Here is a 23493-nt window from a genome sequence, read left to right as displayed (position 1 = left end):
AGCAAAGTTTTTCAGCAAGATTGAGTTGTTTTGAGAGGAGAGCTTCATTTTGACCTGAATATAGGAAGTTTGGGGAATAGAGTTAGAAGTTATGGATTTGTGTTTAGAGTTTTGCCAAAAAAGAGGCACAATTTCAAGAAATGTGTTTAAGCAATTGAGAAAAACTAATATTAGGTGAGCAAGCCTTGGTCATCTTGTGGGGGAAAAAAAGTTGAGAAACTTGAGTAAAAGCTAGTTGTTTCACAGAAGAAAAAAAAAAACTAAACTAAATTATGTAAATAACTAGTAACTAAATTATGACAATTTTGACAACAGAAAAACAATCATCTGAAATATGCAGAGTGCAACATGTACAATAATTATGAAGAATTTTTCTAGAAAAGTTCTATGTACTCTCTGAATAAGAGCCACAACTTCCCTGCATGCTTGCATTTATCAAACATTCCCATCAAGAACTGACCCACACTGCTTTGTTGAGAGTTCGTGAACTCTTTATTAAAAACATTTTGAATAAATTATATTTACAACCTCGAGGAAGCAGTACGTGCACTGATGACATGATTCAGAGCAGATTGTCAGATGTTCATAGAGCCTCAAAGTCATCATTAGCGTTTAAACACTTTTGCTTGATCTCTGTTTGTGGTGCTGTTTCAAAGAATCAGCATGGCTCCATTTGGTACAACAGATGTGATTACACCCTTCACATTTTATCGTTTGTTTTTCGTTTTTCTTTTAATGTTTTAATTTGTCATTCTTCCACCTATTCATATGGCACCATGGAGTATTTCATTATGATTTAATAAAAGAGTTGCTAAATGCTAATTTCAGATTTTATGAGCTACTACTTCTGATAAAAAGCCTGAGCTGTGCCCTTTTCATTCAACATGTGGTCAAACCAAAATCAAAAATGTTGCACTTGATGCCTTTACCATCGAATTGTACTGTATTGTATTACTATTGTATTGTATATTAATATTGTATACAGTATTGAAAAAAAAAAAAATTAACTGACTTTTTTCTCAGAATTGCAAGATATAGGCACACTCGATCACATTGGTGGACCAGTTTAAGTGATTAACAGTGTGCATCAGTTGCTTTTAGGGTCTGTACGGTCATGAATAAACTGGAAAGCCATGAAATTTTAAAACAGCAATTTCCAGGCCTGAAAAAGTTTTGAAAAAGTTGTGGAATTTTATTTTACAAATCTCTGTATAATAGAGCTATATTTAATCAGGTCCTGAATTTCGGGGGATTGTGTGTAGATATTGCATCGTTTTACTCATTCCCGCAGCTTTCAAGTTTATAATTTAAAGTTAAATTCTTGCATTTATTCAATAAAGTATGTAGGTTAGATGAATAAATAAATCCACACAAACTATAAGATTAAATCAATCATTTCAAACCAGCGTTTGAAACCATGAACTCTCTCAGAGCATACACATAAGTACATACATAATAAATTATTAATAAAAATAAAAAGAATAACGTGATTTACTCGTGTTTCTTTTTTTATTATTATTATAACTGTTACATTTTTTTTTTTTTTTTTTTTAATTAAACAGAAACACTGCACAGCAGTTAAACACTGTGGAACAAATTACATTACATTACATTGTAACATTGTGCATAACATTAACATTGTGTGTTTATAGTACGTGTTGCCCTTCTTTGCCTCTGCTGCATGAATGTGCAGCTGTGATTTACAGTTTTTCTTCAATTGCTAACATCCTTTTGTCCAATCTGTAGTCACATTTGCAAAACTCTAAACACAATTAGCACAACATTCGTCTGTTGTGATCATACCATTAGCACAATTTGTGTTGTTTTCACACAATATGTAGTCAATTACCATGTTTCTAAAATGCTTATATTTTATTTTCATACAAGCTTACCCAAAACCAAAATCATGGATCTTTTTAGTCATATTTACAAATGCTTAAACACAGCATGTCAGAATTGAAGACCTAATGTTCCAAACCTTAAATATACTATAAAGCTTCTACTTCTTCTACAACATCAGCTCAAAAGTATTGAAAAAAATATTGAAAGTATTTAAAAATATTGTAACAACTGATAAGCACTTTTAAGTAACAAATCACTGAAATATTTGGAAATAGCTGATTCTAGTCTCAGTTGGAGGAATAGTCAGGCGTTGAAGCTCTTTCCATTACATCAACAGCATAGAGTAAAAAATACCTCTTTGACTTGGTTTTGTGGATGCAGAACAACACAAACAAACATAAAGAGAAAAAAATCATGCCTGGGAGAGGAGTAGTTGTAGGAGGGAGAGGAGTAGTTGGATCAGAAAAAGGGAGAAGAGGTAGGGGAGAGGAGTGAGAATGTGTGTTAAACTATGCATTTTTTATGTTTGTTTGTACATATTGTACAAGTAATGACTCATTCACTTTTAGATAGTATGTTGCCAAGAATGAACACAATGTAAAAATGTACAGTGGTTTTCAGATGAAGGTAAACTGAAGGCTAAATGACAAAAAACTATGGATTTTTTATATTGTCTGTTATATGCAGGTAGAACTGTATTTGTTTGCATTGTTTACATGGCTTCGAGACAAGAAATTAAATTATTCCGTCCAGCTGTTGTTAAATTTACACGAATATTTGCGCAACTGGGTTGTAGGTTGCCAGGTTGAGCTTACAAATGATTTGGAATTTGTGTATTGTGTCGATTGTGTGAGGTGATGCGTTGGGTGATGCGTTTCATTCAAGATCTGGCAACTGTACAACCTTGGAATAAAATATTGATGTGATTATTCATAAAACTTGATTTAGGCTATACAAATTACGGGAGTTTCCCGGGACAAATAACAAAAAGGGAGGGGGGTGGGAGATGGGTGTGAAATACGGGAGACTCCCGGGAAAAACGGGAGTGTTGACAGGTATGTCTTCAGCACAGTAGGTTCCTAAATGTAAACAGTTGAGAAAGAAAACGCATGTTTAACATGCGCGCTTAAGTTAGTTATTTCGAATGTAGATGTGCGGCAAGCGCTCTCATAATAGAAGATTTTTCATGAAATATATGCACACTAGGTCAGCACGAACGTCTTTCATTGGCGCGTGAGGAGGGGGATCCATGAGGTGCTGAATCGGATTTCGGAGGTGTTCCGGCATAAATTAAGCCTTGGCAATCACGTTAGAATTGTAAGAATTGAATTGGACTGGACTGGCAATTGAGAATTTATATATAAAAGTCCGAACTGTGAGATAGAAACTTGCAATTGCAAAAAAGGTCAGAATTGGGAGGGGAAAAAAGTAAAAATTGTTTATATCTCATAATTTAGACTTTATTTTTACGCAATTTTGAGTTTATATCTTGCAATTCTGACTTTATAACTCTCAATTATAAGTTTATATGGCACAATTCTGATAAAAAAAATTTAAAAAGCCAGAATTGTGAAATGTAAAGTTGCAATTGTGAGAAAAGGCAGAATTGTGAGTTTATATCTCATAATTCCAACGTTTTAAGCAATTGTGAGTTTAGATTCCGCAGTTCTGACTTTATAACTCTCAATTGTGAGTTTGTATCATGTAAGTCTAAGAAAAAAAAAGTCAGAATAGCAAGATGTAAACTCGCAATTATGAGAAAAAAGTCAGCATTGTGAAATAAAAAGTCGCAATTACCTTTTTATTTTATTTTTTTATTCAGTGACTGAAATGGGCTTTCACAGTTACTTGCATTTCTTTGTAATTTGTGAAATTTACTTGCAATTGTTTCGAAGTAAATTGTCACGCTACGGTGGAATGAACACACGAAGAAGATGAATATCAATGCAAATATTGTTTTAATAAATCCACAAGAGGGTAAATACAGGACAGGCAGGCAGGATACACACATAAGAACTTAGTAGACCGGACAGGGGAACACAGGACAGACTAGAACTAAACACACATGCAAATGAAGATGACTAACAAGACACACCTGAACCAAATGGCACAAAGAGACAGACGGGAAAACTAGGTCATGGGCACATGAGGGAGCAAACACAATAAAACAGGGTATGACATAAATCATATTTTTTTTCTGTTCACCCGGTTATTCTTACTAGATCTAGTGGGAGACACAAAGAGAATAATACACTTGAGAAGTCAATAAAATCCTTAATTGTAAGAATGCTTGAAAACATGTGTCTTTAGTGGTGCTTTTACCAGCTCCCAAAAGGATCGGGATCAATCAGGATCGGACCACGTTGTCTAGAGAGAATGGAAGATGTGGGCTGAACCGTATTATGGGCATCGAAATGCAGATGTCCTGGGGAGCTGGCAGTGAAAACATGAATTCAATATTCATTTGTAAAAGATACTGTTTTAGCAGTGTATGATTTCAAAGACTGTTAAATGGCATTGTGAATGAAAACGTCCAATATTACATAACTGAAAGATTCCTGTTTGTTTGCACAAGCGAGCAGAATCCATTCAGTGTGAATGGGATACCTTAATTACATATGATAATCTGGTTTGGGTTTTGGTTATTTGCAAATGCAAGTATGTTACAGTGTGTGTGAACATGGTTTTAGATGTCTCTCCCACAAGTCTAGGAGACAAGGTTTGAATTTTCCTCAAGGGCAAAAGAAATGAACAAATTTGCAAGCAAGTTTAGTAATGACTCATTTCTAATTGCACTGGCAAATCTAAGTTGAATGAATTAAATCTCCAGCCACATCTGGCAGACAAGGTCAGATCATTCACCCAAATGTTGGAAACTTGAGCAAAGAAATATAGATTCATTTGAAAAGAGTTGGTAAATCTAACAAGCTCAAATAAAGGTTCCAAAAGCAGGTTTTTGCAGTGATGTCATAAATTAACCTTTCAATGAACAGTTCTTAAAATAACCTTTTCTTTTTCTTTTTGGTGTGAAGAACATTTTAACAATCTAAAGAACTTTATCACTCCATTTGTGCACCTATTGTGCACTGGAAAATTCCATGGATGTTGATGGTTCTTCATAGGACCATAAATGGAAATAAAGCACATTTATTTTTAATCCTCAATATATTTTCCTGACAATAGTGACCAATATGACTGGCTCAGAGATTCATTCACCGCAGCACCTGCTGATCTGAGCTCATCTGAGGAGCAGTGGTTCATGACTTCGGACTCAAGCCTGAGGCTAAAAGTCTCGTCACAGTTGAATTCTGGTTGGTGTGGAGCGGGAGGTCCTGCTCATAGATCACACCACCACATGTTACAAAATACAGATCTAAGCTCAACACTGAAAACTAAAGAGTGGCAAAATCAAAGCTGCAGTTCTTTTAACTTTTCCCCCTTTATCTACAACAAAATGGTGCTTAATTGCATCTTTTTAATAAATAGGAACACTTTGCTAGTAAATATTTTGTTTAAAAATGTTAAATTATAATTACTCTCTGTTCTTTTTTGTGTGTGTTTCAACTACAGAAAATGTGTTATATGTACTGCTGGTTAATAGAATAAAACTTCTTCCTCAAAAAACAATTAGCATCATGAATAATATTATTAAAGTGTCATGATTCACTTTTAATCCTGTAAATATGAAATATTAGTCAAAAAATTGGATTTTGCTTTATTTTATTTATTTTATAAATGGAAGAGTTTATTTAAACTTTAACAATTTTTAGTTTTTTTTTTTTTCAGCTTTCATACGTGTTTTTGTGGGGTAGAGATTTGATAGATCAGGCTGTTATGGGGTATATAGTATGATATATTAAGAATATGAAGCTCATTTTCAAGGAGGAAAGCCAAAAAGTAACATTTCTGGTGCCTTATGTATCATGTTTGATACTCACAATTTAACATGATTTATATATATATGATGTATGGACAATCAAGTTTACAATCAAGTAAACTTCAGTAAGGTAACATCAGTAAATATTTTGCAGCAAAAGGACAAGTAAACCACAACCAGAATAGGGTTTTGTTAATATTGGCAATTTAGAAAAAAAATTATAACCTTGTGTATCAAATACTATACAAGCTTTATAGGGTTAAACTTGTCTATGCTGTGATTAAAACACAAAGCAGAGTTAATGCAATGAGTTTGCTTGTAGTTAGTTCAGGTCATGAAACTTCTCTGGGAAAGATTTAATGGCAAATTTATTAATTAAATAAATCCAGATGGGACATTTAAGAAAAGTCATTTGCACTCGTTTTGCATTTAAATGTCATAGGAAGTCCAATTTTAAATATCACCCACAAACAAATGCATAATCATTAGTAAAGATATTAATAAAAAGACACTGCATTTAAATCACAATTTGTTCATTGTATTTAATTATTATGCATGCATCCCTTATAACTTCTTATTAACACATTTCATATACAGTGCCCTCCAAAAGTATTGGAACAGTAAAGACAAAATTGCTCTGTTGGCTGTGGAGTCAAGACATTTACAAATATGATTAAAAGATGAATATGAGACAAAACTACAGAATGTCAGATTTTATTATTGGGTGTTTCAACACATAGATGTTTTACCAGCTACGAAGTTCAGCACTTTTAGAGTTTCATCCCACTATCTGATGTGAGCATAAGTATTGGAACAGTTGCCTCACAGTCAACTGCCTCAGTGATCAGCTGTGTCCTGTTGCATTAATTCTTCAGATATTAAAAGCAGGGAATGTGTCGTATCAGTTATATCCATTGCTTCTGCATTCTGAATTCTGCATTCGATGATGACACACACAAACCAGGATGAAGATGAGGGAACTGACTTCGAGAGAAAAGCAAGCAATTTGGATGCTACAAGAAAAGAGGAAGTCAATTATAGGTATAGCAAAAACAAAGGGCATGGAGAAATCAAGAGTTTGGAAACCACCAGGGACACCAGCAACCAACAACGACCTGAAAACAACAGTAGTTGATGACAGACAAATCATAAAAGCTGTGAAAATGAACCCTAAAAGACGTGTCTGTAAAATAACCAACAACTTCCAGAAAGCTGGGGTGATGCTCTGACAGTCTACTGTCCTCAGGAGACTTTGACACAGAATTACAGACGCTACACAGCAAGATACAAACCTCTGACAAAAAAGCACAAAGGTGAGCCAGAAGAGTTTTGGAACTGTGTTTATGGACCGATGAGACAAAGATGAACCTTTATCTAAGTGATGGGAAAGCAAAAATGTGGAGAAAAAAGGGAACTGCAATGATCCCAAGCATGCAGCCTCATCTGTAAAGCATGGTGGAGGTGGTGTCATGGCATGGGCATGCATGGCTGTCTCTGGAACAGGCCCTCTCAACTTTACTGCTGACTTAATGTATGATGACAGTAGCAGAATGAATTTGGAAGGGTACAAAACCATCTTGCCTACCAATATTCAAGAAAATGCCACCACATTCATTGGGAAGTGCTTCATATTGCATCTGGACAATGACCCAAAACACCTGCCAGTTCAGTTAAGGAATTAATAAGGGCAAAGGAATGGAAAGTCTTAGATTGCCCAAGTCAATCTCCAGATTTAAATCCGATTGAACATGAATTTCACCAGCTGAAGAGGAGAGCAAAGGCAGAAACTCCCCAAAACAAGCAACAACTGGAATTGGCTGCATTAAAGGCTGGGAAAAATATTTCAAAGGATGAGACCAAGAGTCTGGTGATGTCTATGGGTCACAGACTCACTGCTGTGATTGTGCGCAAGGGATCTGCAACTAAATAATAGCTTTTAATATTTTATATCTGCCTTATGTTCAACTGTCCCAATACTTATTCTCACATCAATGAGTGGGATGAACTCTAAAAGTGCTGTTCTTTTTATTTGGTAAAACATGTACTGTATGTGTTGAAACGGCTAATAATAAAATGTGACATTCTGTATTTTTGTCTCATATTCATCTTTTCATCATATTTGCAAATGTCTTGACATTGACAGAATAATTTTGTCTTCACTGTTCCAATACTTTTGGAGGGCACTGTATATTTAATCCCAAAATCTTGATTTTCATTTAAAAACAATAATCATACATATATTATACCTCAACTACCCGTTTCTGGTAAGGCAAGGCAAGTTTATTTATATAGTACATTTCATACACAATGGTAATTCAAAGTGCTTTACATAAAAGGAAGTAAAATAATCATAAAAAATAATCACAACAATAAAACAAGGAATTTAAAAACTTTTAAAATGATATAAAAATTTATTTAAAATGAATTTAAAACTGTTAAAAATAGGAAAGGTGGAAGAAGTGTAGGCCACATATTTAATACCAATAATACTAAATCTATCAAATCGTTTGGAGTTACAAGTTGAATTAAGGCTAAAAAATTTTAAAAATTAAATATAGGCCTAGGACTGTGAGTGAAAGATTCAGAGAAAATCTTGTTAATGCCTCTCGAGATGAGCACTGTAGCAAGTGCTTTTATTGCTGTTTTGTTCTGGCTAACCCAGTGTAAACCCTCCTAGACAGTGAAGCCATGAAGCCTGGTTCAAAAATTAAAGACACTTTGTAATGGCCTTGCAGCTATTCAGAAATTCCTGGTGTTTTAGGCATGAATGTATAAATGAGTTTAGTCAGCATGCTTCTTCTCCCTTCAGTCTTTGAGAAGTACAGCAGTCTTGTGAGATTTGCCAGCTGGCCCTCCAGTACTGTAATAGTGTTCAGCCAACTTACCAGAATTACCAATGTGAATATCACCTAAACTTTCCGTTTTTTAGTTGGGGGATGATTTGAACATTTGCCCACTGACAAAGACATGGTCAGTCTATAATTTTAATGGTCGGTTTATTTGAACAGTGAGACACAGAATAGCAACAACAACAAAAAAATCCAGAAAAACGCATTTCAAAAAAGTTATAAATTGATTTGCATTTTAATGAGTCAAATAAGTATTTGATCCCCTATCAATCAGCAAGATTTCTGGCTCCCAGGTGTCTTTTATACAGGTAAGGAGCTGAGATTAGGAGCACTCTCTTAAAGGGAGCTTGTTACCTGTATAAAAGACACCTGTCCACAGAAGCAATCAATCAATCAGACTCCAAACTCTCCACCATGGCCAAGACTAAAGAGCTGTCCAAGGATGTCAGGGACAAGATTGTAGATCTACACAAGGCTGGAATGGGCTACAAAACCATCGCCAAGCAGCTTGGTGAGAAGGTGACAACAGTTGTGATTATTCGCAAATAGAAGAAACACAAAATAACTGTCAATCTCCCTCGGTCTGGGGCTCCATGCAAGATCTCACCTCGTGGAGTTTCAATCATCATGAGAACAATGATGAATCAGCCCAGAACTACACAGGAGGATCTTGTCAATGATCTCAAGGCAGCTGGGACCATAGTCACCAAGAAAACGATTGGTAACACACTACGCTGTGAAGGACTGAAATCCTGCAGCGCCCGCAAGGTCCCCCTGCTCATGTACATGTACAGCCCGTCTGAAGGTTGTCAATGATTCAGAGGAGAACTGGGTGAAAGTCTTGTGGTCAGATGAGACAAAAATCCAGCTCTTTGGCTTCAACTCAACAAACGTCAAAACGTTGCCAAACGTCAGCCTCGAAACCTTAATTACTTGGAGAGAATCTGCAAAGAGGAGTGGGACAAAATCTCTCCAGAGATGTGTGCAAACCTGGTGGCCAACTACAACAAACGTCTGACCTCTGTGATTACCAAGGGTTTTGCCATCAATTACTAAGTTATGTTTTACGAAGGGGTCAAATACTTATTTGACTCATTAAAATGCAAATCAATTTATAACTTTTTTAAAGTGCGTTTTTCTGGATTTTTTTTTTGTTGTTGTTGTTGTTATTCTGTCTCTCATTGTTCAAATAAACATACCATTAAAATTATAGACTGATCATTTCTTTGTCGATGGGTAAACGTATAAAATCAGCACGGGATCAAATAATTTTTCCCTCACTGTAGGAACTATACACACACAATACTGTATATATGACAAAACAGAATAGAATTACTAAAACTTTAACAAAAATTTTAAATGAAATTAGTCCCTTTTCTCCTGCATTCTCTGCTATCTTGCTTGCTGCTTTGTGCAGAACTTTTATTTCCTTTGCTGAAGTTTGTATATATTTCATCTTGTTTGAGACCAACCACTGTGTGTCACATTCTCTCTGGGAGGAACGAGGAAACGCAGGAGAATACTTCAACATAGACTTTAATCCAATAAACAAAGGTGTACAATCACTGGAACTCAGAGATAACATATATTGACATATATTTGACAATCAACACCGAACACTGAGGCGAGGGAACACAGGACTTAAGAACACTGGGAGAAACAAGATAATTAACGACACAGGACTGGAGACGAATTAACTAATGATGACAAACTAGGACACGGACAGGAAATCCAAATAAGGACACGAGAGGAGGGGAAAACATGGGACGCGGAGACACAGTCTGACACTGTGTTACTTTGGATATTTTATTATATGAATATTTTGTCTGCTCTGTCTCAGTGGTGCATCTTGGTACTAAAGCCACTGTACACACGATTGCTCTTTGTCCCAATAATACTATTTTAATCGCCTTGTTTCCTTATATGACTAGTTAGTTCAGTGGTGAAACTTATCAGAGAAAGATTTGTTGGCAGATTTATTGATAAATGATCCAGATGGGACATTTAAGAAAACTAAAGTAATTTGCACTCTTTTTTGTACTTAGATGTCAAAGAATTTCAAATGTTAAATAAGGCTGTCTGTCCCAAAAATACTGCTTTAATCACCACTTTAAAAATGACAGAAAAAAAAAAAAAAAACATCTCCTTCCTCCTCCTGGTTTGTGGAATAAAAATATTTCCTTGGCCACTAGAGGATTGTTTCTCAGTCACACATATGAATGTTACACTTGAATCTTGAATTGAATGTGTACTGAATTCGAATGGGAGTTCGATTGCTTCAGTCTGTTGTGCTGCTGAGAGGTTTGTGTTTGTAGCTCCGTGTACCTTCGCTTTTTATTGAATCTCTACTTTACTTTCAATCCCTTTTGTCTAAAGTGATAATATATAACTTAATTCCCACCATATTTCTGGTGTTATCTTTCAAACTAATCTAACTAATTTGATCGTTCTCCTTTAAAAACCGCGAGTGCAGCTTGTTAGCCCGTTAGCTTGTCACTCGTGGTGCCATTTGCATTTCTATTCGCGCCTATTATTATTTTATTTTTTCCTCGCTCCGTTTTTCATGAGCTCATCAAACAACAGTGGTAAGTGGTAAGTTAAGTTGGTATCATTCATCAATCACGGTGAGTAATGGCTTCTTCTCCTGCTATTGTTGTTTGCACTGTTTGCCACATGTATAGTTTATCTGTCTCTGTCAGCAGCGAGGATTCACATGTGATAAATGCAGGGAAATAGTTAGGCTGACAGAGAAGGTTTTAGAACTAGAGACACGCATCCAAACTTTAGTTGAGGATAGTAAGAATGTGAGGGCTGTAGATACTGCTTTGGATGCGACTAGCTCAAGGAGTCCTGTACATTGTTCGGTTTCGGTTGAGCCCGTGCAGCAGGGCAACTGGGTGACAGTGAGGCAGCATAGTCGCGGGTCAAAACACCACTCTTCCGTTCCGATCAGAACATCAAACAGGTTCTCCCCACTCAGTGACGCACCCACCGAGAAACCTGATGAAAGTGCTCTAGTTATTGGCGATTCTATTGTACGGAACGTGAAAATAGAGACACCAGCCACCATAGTCCATTGTTTACCCGAGCCAGAGCGCCTGACATCTTGGCAAATTTAAAAGTGCTGACTAATGCTAAACGTAAATTCAGTAAGATTGTTATCCACGTCGGCGCTAATGATGTTCGACTTCGCCAGTCGGAGATCACCAAAAATAATGTTAAAGAGGTGTGTGAACTTGCAAGTACGATGTCAGACACTGTAATATGCTCTGGTCCGCTCCTGCTTACCGTGGTGATGAGATTCATAGCAGACTGTCGTCACTTAATGGCTGGATGTCTAAGTGGTGCCCGCAAAATAACATAGGCTTTATAGACAATTGGAAGAATTTTTGGGGCAGACCTGACCTGTTGAAAAGAGATGGTGTTCATCCCTCCTGGGGTGGTGCCGCTCTTCTCTCTAGAAATATGGCACATAGTCTTAGAGTTTGTACTTGACTAACTGGAGCCCAGGTCAGGAAGCAGACAGACTGGCTAAACCGATCGTCTGCTAGCCGCCTCACGCCACCAAAGTCAGTTAACTCTCAGCACATAGAAACTTTGTCACCTAGATATCACACTATAGAGACTGTGTCTGTTCCCCGAACTAGAAAATACAGAAAACATCCAAACCAAAGTAATAGTAACAATTTAATTGATGTTCAACAAATAAAAAACGATATAATACAGATAAACACATGATAAAGCTTGGCTTATTAAATATTAGATCCCTTTCTTCAAAAGCACTTTTTGTAAATGATATGTTCACTGACCATAAACTAGATGTGCTTTGTCTGACAGAAACCTGGCTAAAACAAGATGATTACATTACTTTAAACGAGTCTACACCCCAAGATTACTGTTACAAACATGAACCGCGTCCAAAAGGTAAAGGGGAGGTGTTGCTACAATTTATAGAAATATTTTCAGTATCTCTCAGAGGTTGGGTTTCAAGTATAATTCGTTCAAGTAATGGTGCTTCATATAACGTTATCCAAAGAAACAAGTGTTAATGATAAATCCTGTGATGTTTGTACTGGCTACTGTATACAGGCCACCAGGGCACCATACAGACTTTATTAAAGAATTTTCTGATCTTCTATCAGAGTTAGTGCTGACTGCAGATAAAGTCCTAATCGTTGGTGATTTTAATATCCATGTTGATAATGACAGAGATTCGTTGGGATCAGCATTTATAGACATTCTAAACTCAATTGGTGTTAAACAACACGTGTCAGGACCTACTCATTGTCGAAATCATACTCTAGATTTAATACTGTCACATGGAATTGATGTCAGTGGCGTTGAAATTTTGCAGCAGAGCGATGATATCTCAGATCATTATCTAGTCTCCTGTATATTCCATATAGCTAAAGCTGTAAAGCCAACTTCTTGTTACAAATATGGTAGAACCATTACCTCTACCACAAAAGACTGCTTTATAAATAATCTTCCTGACTTATCTCAGTTCCTCAGCATATCCAATAGCTCAGAACAACTTGATGATGTAACAGGAACTATGGACTCTCTCTTTTCTAGCACTTTAGATGCGGTTGCTCCTTTACGCTTAAGGAAGATTAAGGATAAGAGTCCAACACCGTGGTATAATGAGCACACTCGCGCCCTAAAGAGAGCAGCCCGGAAAATGGAGCGCAGCTGGAGGAAAACTAAATTAGAGGTATTTCGTTTAGCTTGGCGGAAAGTACCCTATCCTACAGAAAAGCATTAAAACTGCTAGATCTGATTACTTTTCGTCTCTTCTAGAAGAAAACAAACATAACCCCCGATATTTATTCAATACAGTAACTAAATTAACGAAAAATCAAGCATCAACAGGTGTTGGCATTTCCCAAGAGCATAGCAGTAATGACTTTATGAATTACTTCACTTCCAAGATCGATACTATCAGAGATAAAATTGTATCCCTGCAGCCGTCAACTACAGTATCGCATCAGATAGCGCACAATAGACCCCTGAGGAACAATTCCACTCATTCTCTACTGTAGGAGAGGAAGAATTGTATAAACTTGTTAAATCATCTAAACCAACATCATGTATGTTAGACCCGATTCCATCTAAACTACTAAAAGAGCTGCTTCCAGAAGTCATAGATCCTCTTTTGGCTATTATTAATTCATCATTGTCATTAGGATATGTCCCCAAAACCTTCAAATTGGCTGTTATTAAGCCTCTCATTAAAAACCACAACTTGACCCCAAAGATCTAGTTAATTACAGACCGATCTCAAATCTCCCTTTTCTGTCAAAGATACTAGAAAAGGTAGTATCCTCACAATTATATTCCTTCCTAGAGAAAATGATATCTGTGAGGAATTCCAGTCAGGATTTAGATCGTATCATAGTACTGAGACTGCTCTCATTAGAGTTACAAATGACCTGCTTCTATCATCTGATTGTGGTTGTATCTCTTTATTAGTTCTACTGGATCTTAGCGCTGCGTTCGACACTATCGACCACAACATTCTTTTGAATAGACTACAAAACTTTGTTGGCATTAGTGGAAGTGCCTTAGCATGGTTCAAATCGTACTTATCTGACCGCCATCAGTTCGTAGCAGTGAATGAAGAGGTATCATATCGATCACAAGTGCAGTATGGAGTACCTCAAGGCTCAGTACTAGGGCCGTTACTTTTCACGCCTATATGTTACCCTTGGGAGATATTATCAGGAGACATGGTGTTAGCTTTCACTGTTATGCTGATGATACTCAGCTCTATATTTCTTCGCGCCCGGTGAAACACACCAAATTGAGAAACTAACGGAATGCATAGTCGATATAAAAACTGGATGACGAGTAATTTTTACTGCTAAATTCTGAAAAACAGAGGTGTTAATTATCGGACCTAAAACCCCACATGTAACCTAGAACATTATCTAACACTTGACGGCTGCTCTGTCAATTCTTCTTCATCAGTCAGGAACCTAGGTGTGCTGTTCGATAGCAATCTGTCATTTGAAAGCCATGTTTCTAGCATCTGTAAAACTGCATTTTTCATCTCAAAAGCATATCTAAATTGCGACCAATGCTCTCAACGTCAAATGCAGAAATGTTAATTCATGCGTTTATGACCTCAAGGTTAGACTATTGTAATGCTTTATTGGGTGGTTGTTCTGCACGCTTGATCAACAAACTACAGTTGGTCCAAAATGCAGCAGCTAGAGTCCTTACTAGAACCAGGAAATATGACCATATTAGCCCGGTTCTGTCAACACTGCACTGGCTCCCTATCAAGCATCGGATAGATTTTAAAATCTTGTTAATTACTTATAAAGCCCTGAATGGTTTAGCTCCTCAGTACTTGAGCGAGCTCTTATCGCATTATAGTCCTCCACGTCCGCTGCGTTCTCAAAACTCTGGCCGTTTGATAATACCTAGAATATCAAAATCGACTGCGGGCGGCAGATCCTTTTCCTATTTAGCACCCAAACTCTGGAACAGTCTACCTAACACTGTTCGGGAGGCAGACACACTCTGTCAGTTTAAATCTAGATTAAAGACCCATCTCTTTAGCCTGGCTTACACATAACACATTAATACGCTTCTATTATTCAAATCCGTTAAAGGATTGTTAGGCTGCATTAATTAGATCAACCGGAACCGGGAACACTCCCCATAACACACGATGTACTCGTTACATCGTAAGTTGAATGGCATCTGCGCTAATGTTTGTCTGTTTCTTTCCTAGTCTGTTTCTCGGTCCGTGTCCGATCAGATGGTGGGTCGGCGCCGGAGGTGACGTCTGCGGCCCTGATCGTCGGCGGAGACCAGGACGCCCGGATGACCCCAGAGATATATCCCCAGATATATCAACCAAAATAACTAAATAACTAAAATATAATAAAATACCTAACTACATAATACTACTATTGTTAGAAATTGCAACAAAATTAAAATAGAAATAGAAACTTTTGAACTGCGGGTTTCGTCTGGTCAGAGGAGAACTGGCCCCCCGACTGAGCCTGGTTTCTCCCAAGGTTTTTTTCTCCATTATGTCTCAGAGGAGTTTTGGTTCCTTGCCGCTGTCGCCTCTGGCTTGCTCAGTTGGGGACACTTAATTTCTAGCGATTATCGCCGATTTGATTGCACAGATACTATTTAAACTAAACTGAGCTAGACAATGACATCTCTGAATTCAATAATGAAATGCCTTTAACTGAAAATTGAGTGTTTAATCTTATCATTATACATTACTGACACTCTATCCTCCAATTTGATACTGTTAAGTGCTTTGACACAATCTGTATTGTAAAAGCGCTATATAAATAAAGGTGACTTGACTTGACTTACTGTAGACTGAAGTGATATGAGGAGAAAAGGTCATCAGCATGCTCTTTCTGTTATTGACCCACTTACTATGAACTCAACCCAAACAAGCTGGAGTCAGATGCTGCCAATGCATCAAAAAGATCTACAGCTGAGCAGATCACTGCATTCCCAGACATTTGACAGATTTCTCTTGACTGTTTATACAAATTCAGTGGTCTAATATAAGGCATCACCAAGCTGTTCACTTACAATACAAGAACTAGTTTAGTTGAACCCTGGTGCTATGCTTACAATCCTTTATCGAATTTGGTGAAAATGAATGGGCTTAAATTGCATGTAAATCTCTCTTTATGCTATATTAGCACCAAATCTGGGATTCAGTCTTTTTGACAACTTGTTTTCTATTAGCACAGGTTTAGTATGCACCTCAGTCTTTGAGTGAAGAAAAAGCATTCTTTGGATAATTTAAAAAAAAATCAAAAACTGAGGTGCATGTGCTCAGATCAATGAGACCAATGATCAATAACTTCCAAAAAGGAATACAAAACCTGTGCTAATTAAAAGATAATTTTTTAAAAAGTTGATAAAAAAAAAAATTGAATCCAATATGTATTTTCTGTTATGATCACAATTATAATTTCAATTAAATTATATAATTACTAAATTAATATTATTACAATTACAATATTTGTATTTTTTAAATGGATTGGCGCAGATAATGAAGCTAAAAGCAGCAAACAAGCTGATTGCACTGACTGCTGACTTGCAAAAACACAAATGTGGTATTTCACGCTCAGTGGTGTATAAAGTACCTGAAAGCCATACTTAAGTAAAAGTACAGATATCTTACCAGAAAATGACTTTGGTAGAAGTTGAAGTCACTGTTTAGAATATTACTTGAGTAAAAGTCTTAAAGTATGTGATATTTATTGTACTTAAGTATGAAAACTATTTTTTTTGTAGCCTATAGCATGTAGCCTATAGCACTATAGTAAAATCCCAGGACAACCCTAGATTTCGTTTATTATGTCATATACATTTTTGCTTTCTGCTCTTTTTATGTAGATATTCAAGTTGATGTAATAATACATTTATTTCAATCCCCTGCTGAAAACAACAACAACAATAGAAACCATCAATAGAATTTGTAATGGTTTTACTGGTTATAATGGAAATTGTATCGGTTTTAATGGAAATTGTAATGGACTCTATTGGTCTCTACTGAAAATTGGTTGTCTATTATTATTGTTAAATATTATTATTGTTAAATCCTAATGGAGCATGTCCCAAAACACACTACAGGAAACCATTATTTAATGGTTTCAATAATTAAAAGTTGATGGTTTGTAATGTTTGTAATGGTATTTGTAGTGGAAACCAGTAGAATTTCTGTGATGGTTTCTATTGTTTTTTTTCAGCAGGGTCACCATGGGTTTTGTGATGTTATTTGCCATAAATGTTATTGATTGCTGTAATATTGTGAGATAGTAGCGGCTGTTTGTAGTTGTGGTGGGCCTATTTGGGGGAAAAAACCAGGGCCGTTTTTTACACCCAGTCCGTACCTGAGTATATCTCAAATATATTTAGACTTTTTTTTAGTATAAGTCAAGTATACTTAAATGTCATTTTAAATATATTTCTGAGAAGTTGATAAAGCCCATTTCTGAGAAGTACATAAAAAGTAGATTAAAAGTATACTTTCCTATTTTAGTTTAAAAGAAGTACACTAATAACACACTTGAATAAACTTCTTTATCGTAAGGGCACGCTTGAATCACTCTGATGGAAAATCTCTTATTATAGAATTTAAGGATGGGTCAGGGAGCATGATTAATTGCTAATGAATAAAAATGAATGAACATTAAATTAATTGGTTAAATTATTTTAGAAAAAAAGATGCTTCGTGGTTTTTTGTTTTTTAGTTTTTTTTATAGGTGACCATAAGCAAACCAAAATTCAAATGCAACACTTTTTTTTCTATGTCAAGTGTGAAGGTTGATCTCCAGGATCAGTATTGAGAAACGCAATGTTATGCATTTGTACAGAATGACGACTATGAATATAAGCAGGAAGTCTTAGATGAAAATAATTTGGCCCTTCCCTCAGGTGTTGATCTTCCTTTGTGAATCATTTCACCCTCAATTTTAACAGATCACACAAATGCCAGTGCCTCCACTTAGTAGAATAAAAAGCTTTGATTACCCTACTAAACTCTACCAAATCTATAAACCTAAATGCACTCAATTCAATTACCACTTGAGATGTGCTATTAAATTAAATGACTTCTTAACTAATTTTTGAAATATCATGATGTCAAATGTCCTCAGTAAAAATGAATTTAAATGTGTTTTTAAAAAATCCTTTCCCAAAATGAAGTGCTTTGCACTTTCTGCATGAATAACACAAGTGACAAATGCAACTGCAGATATAAATTCACTTCAGCAAATCACACACATTCTGAAAAAAAATAATTACAATAAAATTAAAATACTAAATTAACTTATTCACTTTTTAAAGGGAAAATAAATTAAATTAACATTAAATAAATAGGCGCTCACAAAATGATGTATTAAATATCTGACTGATTTAAAAACACATCAAGGCATTTTTAAAAAGTCACTTCTGGCCAGAATATTCTTGTTGTTGTCTCACATGAAAATCCAAAATTAATTTGTTTTCAAACTGATTTAGACTGTTTTCACTTGTAAACAGAGCTTGATCTGTGCATATTTCTCTCCTGATTCAGGTGAGATGAGCTATGAATAGAGGACATGAATAGAATGAATAGAGTTGGAAAAGTTTGAAGATGCTTTAAAAATGCCTTGATTGATTTGTTTTTTACAAACATGCAGCTTTTTGCTCCACAAAATATTAACTGATGGACTGGAGTCATGTGATTATTTGGGGATTATTGTGATGTTTTTATCAGATCTATGAACTGTCATTCTGATGGCACCCATTCACTGCAGAGGATCTATTGGTAAACAAATTATGTAATGCTGCATTTCTCCAAATATGTTCTGATGAATAAACAAACTTATCTCATCTTGGATGGCCTGAGAGTGAGTAAACTTTCAGCAAATTTTTATTTTTGTGTGAGCTATTCCTTTAAAGTTGTGTAGGTACTTGTCTAAAAGGTGAAGATAACCTCTATGGGATGCTTCCAGGGATGGAGATGGTAACCACACTTACAGCTGCATTTCCAGGTCTGTTTGCCCCCAGTCACCAAAGAATTTGTGTGTTCAGCTCCTGAGTTGGAGGAGTTGCAGCAGTAGGATGAGAGCGTATATTCAGCTTTTAATGTGAATTAGATAATGATCATCAATTATGCATCATGCTCACAGCCATATGCACATCTGCTCAAAAAGCCATAGAGATGTTCTTGCTTGCAGTTATGGTCTAGACTGCGGAAAGGAGGAGGAGGAGGGAGGGAGTTGGAGGATGGCTATTGCGGAAATGCTGCTGTAATTCCTGAATTGCGTCCAAATGTGACCCATCACTGTGATCTCTCCACACTGACACTGAAGAGATTTGTACCTTGTGTATAAAAAATTAAAATAAAAAAAAAACACCACAGAGTTGACACAAATGCAAATAGCAGTTTATTTTTGTTGATTGTTTAATTTATTATTATGATTTAGACACAAAAAACTGCATATTAACCACCAAGCATGCATGTTCTATGCTTTTAGATTTGGTTATAATAATAACCACACAGATTATAAATATTTTGACCTAAATAAATGTATTCAAATCACAAAAATACCTCTTAATCATTATTGATGTATACAGTATTGTGTATAAAGTTCTGGTATGATGAGGAGTAATAGGAGAGTGTTTGTGAATGTTTGTGTGCATGTGTGTTACTACACAACATGCTAATTTCACACCATTTAACGTTCGTTTAAGATTTATAGACGTACATACTCAACGTTTCAGCTCATTACTTCAGAAAGTGATATTTGGATTTGACATTTGAGGGATCGAAAGCATATATACGGGAGTTGACTGTAGAAGATGGTAAGTAACTTGTTTGCTTACTTTTACTGGCAAACATCATTATTGCTTGTAGTGGTATTTGATATCATCATGGCAGCACCACACTGACTATAGAAATTGTTGCATTATAAAGGGCAAAACAGTGTAAACTCTATCATTTGCTTTCAGAAAGAAAGAAGAAAAAAACTGTCACTAAGGTGGTACCCTTTCAAAAGGTACTAAATATGTGCATATGTACTTTTAAGGTACTATCCACCCTTTAGTGTTAAAAAAAAAAAAAAAAACCGTTCATAACTTGCTCACTGACTGATTAGTATAGTACTGGCTAGTATTAGGCTTGTTTGAGATGCGCCTCGCCTCGCCTGAAATGTAGGTGAGAGCAGGCGGCTGCAGTGAGGGAGGAGTGAAATAAGCGCAGTCAAGACGGACATAGAAAATATAGAAAATATGACAACAATCACATCTCACACAGAGATCGCACTATAGTGTTTGGGAATATTCATGTACAATTTAAATACATAATAGCATGAAATCAGATAAAAAAATTAAACATTTTAGAAGAGAAGGCAGCATCACGGTTGTCTGAACCAATGAGCATTAAGCTGTGTAGTCAGTCAGTTGTTTCCCATCATGCTTTTGATCAGCACAGTCGGTGGAGAGCAACTGCGCGCGACTGCTCAATCCGACACAGCCACCTCCCCATCGCGAGTTTTTTGGCACACGTCAGCATGACATCAGAGCAAGGCGGACGTAACTCGGACACTTTTCTAACCGGCATGCATCTCGCGGCGATCACCGGTGATCGGTTCTACGCAGATTTTGCTCAAACAAGCCTAATGTCAGACAATAGGCGGCTGTGTCGGATTGAGCAGTCGCGCGCAGTTGCTCTCCACCGACTGCGCTGATCAAAAGCATGATGGGAAACGACTGACTGACGACACAGCTGAATGCTCATTGGTTCAGACAACCGTGACGCTGCGTTCTCTTCTAAAATGTTTTATTTTTTTAATCTGATTTCATGCTATTATGTATTTAAATTGTGCATGAATATCCCAAACACTTTGGCAGTGCGATCTCTGTGTGAGATATGTGATTGTTGTCATATTTTCTATAAAAATCTAAAATACATGTTTGAATTAAAATAAAAATGGATGATAAATACGCCTTTCGTATGGAATTAAATAGCAAGCACTTTAAGTGTCTTGTTCATCATATTTATATTCATATAAAAGCAACAGAACTGAAATTATATAATGTTTATCAGCAGCACAGCATATGAGTGAGAATAACGCGATATCTGCCTTTGATCTCGTTGGTATCTGTTCCACTTCGAGAGGGCAGAACTGTCCGTCTTGACTGCACTTATTTCACTCCTCCCCTCACTGCAGCCGCCTGCTCTCGCCTACATTTCAGGCGAGGCGAGGCACATCTCAAACAAGCCTCGTGTCTCTTAGTCTTTGTGTTTTCCCCTCCTCTTGTGACCTTATTTGGAGTTCCTGATCCTGTCCGTGTCCTAGTTTAGTGTTCATTAGTTTATTCGTCCCCAGCCCTGTGTTATTAATTATCTCGTTTCCCCCAGTGTTCTTAAGTCCTGTGTTCCCTTGCCTCAGTGTTCGGTCTTGTACGTCAATAGTTGTGTGATTCGTCCTTGTATAATGGTTTTTGTCAATAAAGTCTTGCATCCTGAAGTTCCTCATCTCCGTGTCTCCCTGGAGTCAGCAGCTACGTGACAAGTATAGGCTCTTATTTGTTTTTATTACATTTATTTTCAGGCAGACCATATTATATTCATGATAATACAAATCCTGACTCTAAACACTTGGCATTCTAAATGAAATGGGTATCAGCGACATAAAGAAAGAAAAGAAGAGCTGTAAGAAAGCAAATACAATATGAATAAAGGCTTGCGGCAGAAACCCCTATTGATTTATTAATTTTTTTGTGGCATTCCAAAGCAAGTGTGTGACCTGAGAAATGTAATATTTTACAAGATAGACATAGTATTTTGATAGAAATGTGATTTATATTGAATGTGATAATACCTTAAATGTGCTTTATGTTCTAACAAAAATAAACAAACAAATTGTGCTCTGTTTTAATATTTTGGTCTGTGGTCTCTTCCACCCACTTCAAAAACCCATCTGATCCTCTATTCTGCTGCATGTTCTGAATCTGCACAGATGCGAGAAATTCAATCTGAGTCATGTTGACAGAGAACAACCGAAAATCTGCTCACTAGAAAAGAAGAAACAGGAGAGAGGAAGTGAAGCTAACATTACAGAATATTTCTGAGAAAGGTCAGTTTATTAAACCTGACTTATTGAATTAGCATTAACTGAGAAGTAAAGTTGGGTTTACCTCTGGGTTCAGCACTACTGCAAATGTTCGTTTCTACAGAGCCCCTGGTGATTGAAAAAATATGAGATGGGAGGAAATTTTATATTTCAATGACTTTGCATTCTCTTGCAAAAAGTATTGTGTTCACCCAAAAAACTTTGCATTGAAATATAGTTTTGCTATCTCATATCTACCTCATATATTTCCATCACCAATTTTCTTAGAGAATGCAAAAGTTTTGTTGCACTGAAATAAATGTTTTCTTCTCATCTCATTTATGTCCCATATTATGGAGCCCCTAAAGGTTGGTATCACAAAAACATTGAAATATAATTTTTCCTCCCACCTCTTATTATTTATATCACCAGTTTTGCAATTCACGTAAAGTTTCTCAGGGGAATGCAAAAGTTTTGTGAGCAAACAGCTTTAGATAAATATTTACCTAAAAATGTACTCACCCTCAGGACATCCCAGATGTAAATGAGTTCGTTTCTTTATCAGAACAGATTTGTAGAATTGTTGCATTACATCACTTGCTCACCAATGGATCTTCTGCAGTGAATGGGTGCCATCAGAATGAGAGTCCAAACAGCTGATAAAAACATTACAATAATCCTCACGACTCCAGTGCATCAATTAACATTATTAAAGTAAAACTCTGCATGTTTGTAAGAAACAAAACCATCAGTAAGGCATTTTAAATTCTAATTGTTGCGTATAGCTAAAACAGTGTTCCTGCTGGTCCTTAAAAAGTCTTAAATTTACTTTATCAATGTCTTTAAACGATAGGGTACATCGCAGCCACCACACTTGGCACGAATTACGTCCTGCTCCTTATATGGGTAGCTAGCATTGAAGTCGGTCCCCTCAGACGTCTTCACCTGAGGGCACAGCTGAATGATCCAGACCTGTTGACTTCATTGGGTTTTCAAGTGGGCACCTCACCTCACCAGTGTTTCGTCAACTAGCCCACGACACCTCGATGGGGCTTGACAGCAGAACCAGCGTCCTGGAACTGCTCCCTCAGCCATTCAGGACTCAACCACTCAACTCTGTCCCCCGCCCCCTCTGCCAGCCTGGTTTAGCCACCGCTCACTTCTCTTTAACACAGCCATCTGGATGCTGTCTCTGCCTGCTTTGATATATTGTTCACCAGGTGGTTACAAGTTGCCCCTCTAACCCCAAGCATCCCCAGTGCTCTCCAAAGTGACAGCCCCGGGAACCTCCTACAACCCACCTCCACCGGTAGATTGTTGCTTGGGACCA

At 36.6% G+C, this 23493-nt stretch overlaps 1 protein-coding gene across 1 annotated transcript in view; it reads left to right on the top strand.

Annotated features, from left to right (window-relative positions):
- LOC131550754 (uncharacterized) overlaps nucleotides 1–23195 on the top strand; it is a 28098-nt gene extending 4903 nt beyond the window's left edge. The window contains exon 4 of the mRNA XM_058793131.1: nucleotides 23017–23195. Within this exon, the coding sequence (XP_058649114.1) occupies nucleotides 23017–23195 (179 nt within the window). The remainder of the gene's footprint in view (nucleotides 1–23016) is intronic.
- The last annotated feature ends 298 nt before the right edge of the window (nucleotides 23196–23493 follow it).

The sequence above is a fragment of the Onychostoma macrolepis genome, chromosome 12, assembly GCF_012432095.1.
Source record: "Onychostoma macrolepis isolate SWU-2019 chromosome 12, ASM1243209v1, whole genome shotgun sequence".
NCBI classification, from domain to species: Eukaryota; Metazoa; Chordata; class Actinopteri; order Cypriniformes; family Cyprinidae; genus Onychostoma; species Onychostoma macrolepis.
The sequence above is the reverse complement of the archived record's forward strand: the minus strand, read 5'-3'. Positions and strand labels throughout refer to the sequence as shown.